Source organism: Sylvia atricapilla, chromosome 32, assembly GCF_009819655.1.
Source record: "Sylvia atricapilla isolate bSylAtr1 chromosome 32, bSylAtr1.pri, whole genome shotgun sequence".
NCBI lineage: Eukaryota > Metazoa > Chordata > Aves > Passeriformes > Sylviidae > Sylvia > Sylvia atricapilla.
In genome coordinates, this window is record NC_089171.1 from 1 (window position 1) to 9,210 (window position 9,210).

Below are 9,210 nucleotides of genomic sequence, written 5' to 3' on the forward strand. Positions count from 1 at the left end.
ATAGGTGTAGTGTGAACATTTTAGCCACCTTAAGAATAAGATAAACAATGTTTGTTTGCATTTTTCTTATGACCTGTAATTGTAAACCGTACCAAAGTGTATATACCATCCATTTGAGACAGAATAGAGAAAACGTAATGGTAACCATATTGGTTTGATCTACGTTCCTCTGTCCAGGCTTCCCATGTTTTAGGGGTTCCCTAGTTGATATCTTTCTTTCTATCCTTTTTCCTTCCTTTCTTCCTTCCTTCCTTGGAAGGAGATGCCCTCACTCTTACCGAATCCCTGCTGCTTCACCTCAGCCCTCCAAGTCTCATGCCTTTACCTCAGCCTCCCCAATTGCACTGCAACCACCCACAGGACACTTCAAGGCCCCAAAATTACTACAAGCACCACCAGCCATCCCCAGAAGTGCCCCCTGCTCTCCCCGCCTCTAGTGCCACACTTCAAAAGCCCAAACCACCTCATCCCCCCATTCCCATCCCCACCCCTGAGAAACTTCATCCCACCCCCACTCTTCCATCCCCACCCTACACCAATCCATCCTATCCCATCCCATCCCATCCCATCCCATCCCATCCCATCCCATCCCATCCCATCCCTCCTTGGCAGGAAGCCCCATCTAACCGTCCCTTGGTCACTTCCAGGCATTCGGGGGCAGCCACAGCCTCTCGGGCCAACCTGGGCCAGGGCCCGGCCGCCCTCCCAGGGTACAAGTCCATGCCCACGTCCCATCTCGGCCTGGCCCCGGCAGCACAAAGCCCTTCCCTGTGTCCTCTCCCTGCAGAGCCTTGGCAAGAGTCTCTCTCAGCCAGCAATTGCCGCTCCTCCCTGCTGTGGGCCACAAGTGGCAAGTTGACTTTTTGCCCGTGGCCCCAGCCCGGAGCCAGGGCCGGGACCTTTCCCCGCAGCTCTGCGGCCGCTGCCTCCCTTCGGCCGCAGCCAGCAGGACACAGCTGGGAGCTCCCCGGGGCTGAGGCTCCTTGCCAGGGCCAGCGCTGGGGCAGCTCCCACCTGGGCCCCGGGGGAGCAGGGACAGCAGCCCGGGAATGGCTGGGGCTGGGCCAGGGCGGCTCCAGGCAGGAGAACAGCAAAAGCCCCTTCCCCTATGCGGGAACTGGGCCACTGACCACCCTTTGATCTACGCTGCCATCACGAAGCCTCAACTCTCTGTCCATGTGGTTCGAGCTTCTTGGGTCCTCGGCTCTGCCCTGCTGAGCTACTGGCTGCTCTTCCTCTCTGAGCTGTCTTTTTGTGGCTTCAAGATCCCCCATTTCCTCTCTGACAACTCCCCCTTGTTCAAACTGTCCTGTTTCTGACAACTAGCCTCCTTTGGAAAATAGACTCTGACTTCTTATCATGTGTCATGCTGGTTACTCATGTTTGACTCTGGTATTTGACATCTGCACCATTTTCCTCTGTTCTGCATCTTCCAGCAGCCTCTGGGAAGAAGAAACGCTTTTGACTATGTGTTCTTCCCATCCCATCAACTTATCATTGCTTGTGGGGAGCTTCATTGCTCTCTACAGGTGTCCTGCAGAAGATCTTTCTTTAAAGGAATTAACAGAACAGCAAAAGCACCTTTCCATACACGAGGGGCTGGGCCACTGACCAGGCTCCCCAAGGAATACTCACAGCCCCGAGGCTGCTGCAGCTCCGGGAGTCTTTGGACACCCCTCCCAAGGATGCCCTTTGCTTGGAGCAGGACATCTGTGGGTCTTCATCGTGTTCTAAAGAAATAGGTACCCTGAGGGATACATCGCAGATGAGCAGCCACTGCAGCATTCGCCTCAAGCAGATCCCATTTCTGTTTTTATCACCTCAAAGTCACTATGACTCCTGCCTGGACAATACCACTTTTGATGCTTCTTTATGCTAAACTAAGTCATCTGCACAGGAAATGCTTTTGGCCCTCTTTTGGAAAAAAAGAAGTTTTTTATTTTAAAGCATTCAGTCCCTGTAGTTTCTGCCTCTTTTCACCTATTTGGATTGCCTTGACATCAAAATACTGCCAGCCAACGTTCTCAACTTGTTGGTCTGTGTTTGTGTGCACACAGCAAAGGTGCCACACTTTGTCTTTTTCTCGAGTGTCTGTTAATGTCCATCTCGGCAGATGGCTGAAGGAGGGTGCTCTGCCTGCCCTCTGTGGCTCTGGGACTGGGGCTGGGCCGGCAGGGCTGTGGATCGCACTGGGAGGCACAGCCTCAGCCCCAGCCGCCATCTTGTGTATGGATACCTCAGCCCCTGCCGCTAGTTCAGATCTGAAGGGAATGTGTTGCTGTTTTGTCGGCAGTCAGGGTCAACACCAAAGACACCAACATCAGCAGGACAGTCTACAGGGAATGGCCCAGGTTTGGCTCAAAGCAGCCTCTGCTGACTTGTCACTGGCCTTTATCCATGAACAGGTCCCCATGTGCAGCCACAGCAAATGTCCATCAGCCACTTCCTCCTGCTGGCACTGGCAGACAGGCGGCAGCTGCAGCTCCTGCACTTCTGCCTCTTCCTGGGCATCTCCCTGGCTGCCCTCCTGGGCAACGGCCTCGTCATCGCTGCCGTCGCCTGCGGCCACCACCTGCACAGCCCCATGTTCTTCTTCCTGCTCAACCTGGCCCTCAGCGACCTGGGCTCCATCCTCACCACTGTCCCCAAAGCCATGCACAATTCCCTCTGGGACACCAGGGACATCTCCTATGCAGGATGTGCTGCTCAGCTCTTTTTCTTTGTGTTCTTCATTGGAGCAGAGTATTTCCTCCTGACCATCATGTGCTACGACCGCTACATGTCCATCTGCAAACCCCTGCACTACGGGACCCTCCTGGGCAGCAGAGCTTGTGCCCACATGGCAGCAGCTGCCTGGGCCAGTGCCTTTCTCAATGCTCTCATGCACACAGCCAATACATTTTCCCTGCCCCTGTGCCATGGCAATGCCCTGGGCCAGTTCTTCTGTGAAATCCCACACATCCTCAAGCTCTCCTGCTCCAAATCCTACCTCAGGGAACTTGGGCTTTCTGTTTTCAGTATCTCCTTAGCACTTGGCTGTTTTGTGTTCATTGTTTTCTCCTATGTGCAGATCTTCAGGGCTGTGCTGAGGATCCCCTCTGAGCAGGGACGGCACAAAGCCTTTTCCACCTGCCTCCCTCACCTGGCTGTGCTCTCCCTGTTCCTCAGCACTGGCACATTTTCTCACCTGAAGCCCTGCTCCATCTCCTCCCCATCCCTGGATCTGGCCCTGTCAGTTCTGTACTCGGTGGTGATTCCAGCCCTGAACCCCCTCATCTACAGCCTGAGGAACCAGGAGCTCAAGGCTGCAGTATGGAGTCAGATGACTGGATGATTTTAGGAACATTAAACTGCCGGCAAATTTCTGCAAATCACTTGTAATAAAAGTAATTTTTTATACTTCTTGTTGGTTTCATTATCTTGCAGTTTCTTTATCTTTGTTTTACTTTTTAATATTGTCCACAAAGATTCTCTCCACCTTCCCTGTGGCCACAGACTGTGTCAATGAGAGGCTGCAGTCTGTGTGGCTTTAAAAGAACTCAAGGATCTCCCAGCCAAGTTTTCTGCAGAGATGCCCCTTTTGCTCCCTTCTCTGCAGCTGCAGCAGCACTGTCTGTGTGCAGAGCTGGGGCAGATCAGGGCTGGCACAGCAGCTGTGGCCAGGAGCAGCAGCCCTTGGTGTTGGCAGTGCTGCTCCCGTGGCCCTGCCCCGCTGCCCTCCTGGCCCTGGTGTTGCTGTAGGGCCTGAGTGCTCTCGGGGCCGGGCACAGGGCTGGGGGTGGCAGTGCCGGGGCTGCAGCAGGGACAGGCCATGGGCACTGCTGGGGCAGCGCTGACGCCTCAGGGCAGGGCCTGGGGGCTCCAGCCTCCTTGCCCAGGCTCTCTCCAGAACACGCCCAGGCCAATGCCCAGCACAGAAAAGCCCCGTGAGCAGCCCCAGGCTGGCCGTGGGCAGGCTGGGGGGCAAACAGCATGGCTGGGGCTCTGCAAGGTCCCTGGGGAAATGGGAAGGAGCAGCAGAGCAGGGCCTGATCCATCCCCACTGCGCTGGACACCCCAGGGCAGCGTCCCAGAGCGTCCTCATGCACCTGCCAACAACATCCCCCCTCTGCAGCCCTGGCCTCTCCCCCAGCTCACACAGGGGCCCCATCCTTGCGGGCACAGACACGGCAGCACTGGCTCAGGAGCCCCTGTTTGCGCTGCCCAGAGCAGGCCTGAGCACCCCCATGGTGTTGGTGGGGGGAGATGAACCTGAGGGAGCACAAATGCCATCAGCCCCTGGGGCCAGGAGGGGCTGGGGGACAGGAGGGAAACCATTCAGCTTTGTCATGGCCTCTGCAGTCAGCCAGAGAGTTTGTTCCCATCAGCTGTGAGTTTCCTGTGCCACTGCAGATGTTGTTGCTCAGAGCCAGGGCTGCCTGGCAGCGATCTCCAAACTTCCCTCAGCATTTCCTTTGCTTCACCTTTGCTTTACTCTTCCTGGTAAAAACTTCTTCCTGTTGCCCGCCCCTGTTCCCTCCTCTGCAAGCAGCCCATGCCTGTTTGCCTTCTCCTCTTTGGCCCCCTTCCCCATTTCATTTCCTGAGTTGACACCATGGCAATGGCCCTTGGGGAGCAGGATCATCCTCCAAGTTCTTCAGGAATTGTCTGCAGGCTCCTGCAGTGCCTGGTGCTGCTCCTTGCCAGAGGCACCACAGCCCAGGGAGGCACATCTGGACTGCTGTGTCTGGCTATGGGGCTCCCTGCTCTGGGCCATGAGGAGGAGCTGCAGAGGCTCTGCAGGACTGACAGGATGGGCTTTGGGGCTGTGAGGAGAAGCTGAGGGACCTGGGCTGCTGCACCTTCTGAAGAGGAGCTCATCCTGCAGGGGCTCCAAAAGAATCACAGAATCAGCAAGGCTTGACAAGACCCTGGACATCATCAAGTCCAGCCTGTATCCTGACACCACCTATCTTCCGTGAGCCTCCCTTCTCCAGGATAAACAACCCCAGCTCCTTCAGCCACTCCTCACAGGACTTGTGCTCCAGACTCCTAACCAGCCTTGCTGCCCTTCTTTGGACATGCCTCAGCCCTCCATGTCCTTCCTAAATTGAGGGGCCCAGAACTGGACACAGCACTCGAGGTGCTGCCCAACCTGGAGGGACAGCCCTTGGGGTTCTGGCATCAGGGATACAAAGGATCCTGTTAAACCCCAGCTGCAAAAGAGAATTCTTGCAACCTGTGCTGGTGTTTGGTCTTCTTCAGAAGTGATTAGCACCAAAGCTCAGCTTCTTCTGGCACCCAACTGCCAGTGCTGGGCTGGATGTTCAAAGGGAAACTCCCTGCCACACATCCTGGCACTGATGCCATGTGGAGCAACAGGATGGCACTGATCACACAGTGAGCTTGAACAGGGAATCCCAGGTGCCCCGGGGTCTTGGAGATCATCACAAACACACATCCAACTCTAGCATGCAGCACAGCCTCCTGTGATGTCACACAACCTTGGCACTGTGCTGAGGAGCCTCAGTGCTGTCCTAGCAGCCGCCTTTCCCTCCTGCACCGTCCTTCAGCTGGTGCTGCCCTTGGGGCACTGGGCTTTGGGCTTCCTTTTCTCCCTGGGCATCTCCTGCTGCCCCCACAGGAGGATGTGGAGACCACCAGCCAGGGTGTCCCGGGGAGCTGTGGCCTCCTGAGCCAGGGGCTCTGCTCTGCTGCACTGGGCACCCCGGGGCTCCTGAACACCCCATGGGCTGGCCAGGCCCAGAGTGTGACAATGTCCCCTTGGTTCCAGCAGGCCCTGCAGTGTCACAGTGCTCCCTGTGCACCATGAGGCCCCACATTGCCCAGCCCAGGCCATTGCCATGGTTCCAGTCACTCCCAGTATGGTTCCAGTGACTCTCAGTCTCTCTCAGTACATCCCAGTTTCCCCCAGCATGCTCCTAGTCTCTCCCACTTCCTTTCAGTTGCTTCCAGCATGATTCCAGTTGCCCACAGCCACTCTGAGTCACCCTCAGTGCAGTTCCCGTTGCTCCAAATATATCGTGGTTGCCCCCACAATGGCCCAAACTTCCCTCAGCATTCTCCTGGTCACTCCCAGTATGATCCCAGTCCCACTCAGTGTCATTCCAGCCACCTCCATCATGGTTCCATTTGTTCCTAGTTCCTCCAGCATAATCCCAGTTGCACCCAGTTGCCCCTTGTACAGTCTCAGTCACTGCCAGTGTGATCTCAGTGGCCTCCAGTCACTCCTCACTGCTCCCAGTTGCTCCAAGTTGTTCCCAGTGTTGTCCCTCCAGAATCATTCTAGACACTCCCAGTATATCCCAGTTGCCCCCAGCATGCCCATTCCCAATCACCCCAGAGTCCCCAGTATGGTTCCATTTGCCTCCAGCATGATCTCACTCCTTCCCAGTATATGCCAGTTACCCCCAGCATGCACCAGTCATTCCCAGTCACTCCCAGTAGCCCTCAGTGTAGTCCCAGTCATTCCCAGTATTTCCATGTCTCTGCTCCAAGTGCTGCTCCCAGCCCTGATCCGTGGGGATGGGAATGTCCCGCTCCCTTCCTGGGGCAGGGTCACACCTGAGCCAGGTGTGCAGGGCAGGACCTTGCCCTGAGCCTAAGCCCTGTCCCACCTGAGGATCTGCTTCCCCTGGGCCTCTTCCTCCTTCCCTCCCAGGGACAGCAGGAGCTGGGGCAGGAGCCCTGTGGGGAGGGAAAAGGGGGTGACACCAGCATGGGAAGGGTCACACACACTCTGGGGGGACACACACAGCCCCTGGGGACCCCCCCTCACCTTCTCCTGCAGCACCAGGAGGATGAACCCCAACATGGGGCCCCCAAACCCCAGCAGAATCTTTGGGGCAGGGGTCAGGTGGCTGCTTTGGGTGTCTGGAGGAGTCACAACTCAAACCACCCCACAGCTCCCAGCCATGACGAACCCCCAACCACTCTCTGCAACACAGATGGGCCCAAACCCCCTCCTAGAAACCACAAACCCCTTATCCTATCTCCCCCAAGACCCACTCAAATTCTCTGCAAGCCACACAGTCCTGCCAGGACCCCAAAACTCCCTCACAAACCCCCCAGAAGGCCCTCAAACCCCCTCTCAGCACCACAAATGCTCCCAAGAGCCACAAAAGCCTCTCTCAGTCACCCCAGAGTCCCTAAAACCTGTCCCAGTCCCCCATGGCACTGACCAGGAGATGTTGGTGGACAGGAACATTCACAGCCAGGAGCAGCTCAGGCACTTCAATAGTGATTTGAGCACTTTTGGCTGCGGGGGGGGGACACCCTGGATGGGGAGACTCAGACCAGGGACCAGGACAAAACAGCCAGAATTCCTGGAGAACAGATGGGCTCAGGTGGACACGTTCTGCTGCAACAACTATGAGATCATGGCCATGTCCCTTGGCTTAAGTGGTCCCAGAACACCTGAATCTTCCTGAATAGTTCCTGAACTCCAAATTCACACTCAAATCCCAGTGAAATGATTCAGCTTTAGATCACTTTGCTTAATTTCTTTATTTTTACCCCAATTCTGGGTGTTTTGATGGGATAAACATGGAAATTATTGAGGTAGGAGAAGATCTCCAAGTTCATCCAGCATTGCTTGATGCCACTAGAAGAAACAACTGGACAGAGCAAAAGAGGTTTTTTGGGGCTGTAAGTCAAAAAATCAGCTCTTCCCAATTAATTTCCAATGTCAATCAGAGTCCCCATGGATGTTCCTGCCCCTGTGTTCAACCAGGGTTCTGTCAGGATCCAGTAGGATGTGGAGACCACCAGCCTAGTGGATCACAAGGAATGTGGGTCACCAGGTTTCTGCCCAATGTGGGTCTTCCAGTGGGGAATGGAGTTGGAGCAGGACATGAAGCTCTTCCCAGTCGGGGCACTCACAGGGCTTCCCTTACTGGTGCCTCCGTTGGTGTCTGGTCAAGGTAGAACCATCTGAGAAGCTCTTCCCACACTGGGGACACTCGTAGGGCCTCTCCCCGGTGTGGATGTGCCAGTGCCTGATGAGTTGTGCATTTCCCCTGAAGCCTTTCCCGCAGATGGCACAGCAGAAGGGCCTCTCCTCTGTGTGAATCCGCTGGTGCACGAGGAGATTGGAGCTGGTCTGAAACCTCTTCCCACACTTGGGACACCTGTAGGGCCTCTCCCCAGTGTGGATTCTCTGGTGGTAGATCAAGTGGGAGTTCCGGCTGAAGCTCTTCCCACATTCCCCACACTTGTAGGGCCTCTCCCCAGTGTGGATGCGCTGGTGGGTGATGAGGTGAGAGTTGTGCTTGTAGCCCTTCTTGCAGTCGGGGCAGCGGAAGGGCCTCTCCTCTGTGTGAACCCGCTGATGTAGAAGGCGATCTGAGCAGGTACGAAACCTCTTCCCACACTTGGGACACTCGTAGGGCCTCTCCCCGGTGTGGATCCGCTGGTGCTCAACCAGGTGGAAGCTCCACCTGAAGCACTTCCCACACTCAGGACACTCATAGGGCCTCTCCCCGGTGTGGACCATTTGGTGGATGATAAGTCTGGACCTCTGGCTGAAGCCCTTCCCACATTCCCCACACTCGTAGGGCCATTCCCCGGTGTGGATCATCTGGTGGTGGATCAGGTTGAAGCTCTGGCTGAAGCTCTTCCCACACTCCGAGCACTTGTAGGGCTTCTCCCTATCATGAAGCTGCTCATGGACCCCCAGCTCCGAGCCCTGGCTAAAGTTCTGTCCACCATCCAAGCATAGGGTGGGTCTTTCCACCTCGGAGCACCCTGGGCTGGGTTTGGAGCTCCTCCTCCTGTGGGATCTCTGGGGCTTTTCCTCCCTGTTGGATTCCTGTGCCGTGCAGCCGCTCAAAACGGATTCTTCCATGAGGTTCTGCTGTGGGGACTTGTTCTCCCTGGTCTCCGTCCTCAGTTCCTTGTCTGGGGGAGAAAGGACAAGGAGAGGATGGGATTTGCCTCCATGCCAGAGGGAAGGAGATCCCCCTAATCCATCCCAGCAGGATGGCATCAGCATCAGGGTTGTCCTGCAGCCAAGGGCCATGCTGGGCTGGGAGACAGAGCAGGAGAGAGGGGGAAAGGTGCAGTGACTTCCTCCTCACCTTCCGGGGGGCCCAGGGCATCTTCTCTGCAGCCTTCTTCTCCATCCTGCCAAGGTTTGGGAATTGAAAATCCTGGTTTGGGGAAAAACATGGGATGAGCACATTGAGTTTGAAGGTCCCCCTGCCCAAGTGC

At 56.0% G+C, this 9,210-nt stretch overlaps 1 protein-coding gene and 1 pseudogene across 1 annotated transcript; one reads left to right on the forward strand and one right to left on the reverse strand.

The window, feature by feature from the left end:
- Positions 1 to 2,256: 2,256 nt before the first annotated feature.
- LOC136373130 (olfactory receptor 14J1-like) lies at positions 2,257 to 3,334 on the forward strand (annotated as a pseudogene).
- Positions 3,335 to 7,871: 4,537 nt separating this feature from the next.
- On the reverse strand, positions 7,872 to 8,950 carry LOC136373131 (zinc finger protein ZFP2-like). Its single transcript, XM_066338077.1, has one exon. It carries the CDS (start codon positions 8,843 to 8,845, stop codon positions 7,892 to 7,894), a length of 954 nt encoding a protein of 317 aa, XP_066194174.1. The 5' UTR covers positions 8,846 to 8,950; the 3' UTR covers positions 7,872 to 7,891.
- Positions 8,951 to 9,210: the final 260 nt, after the last annotated feature.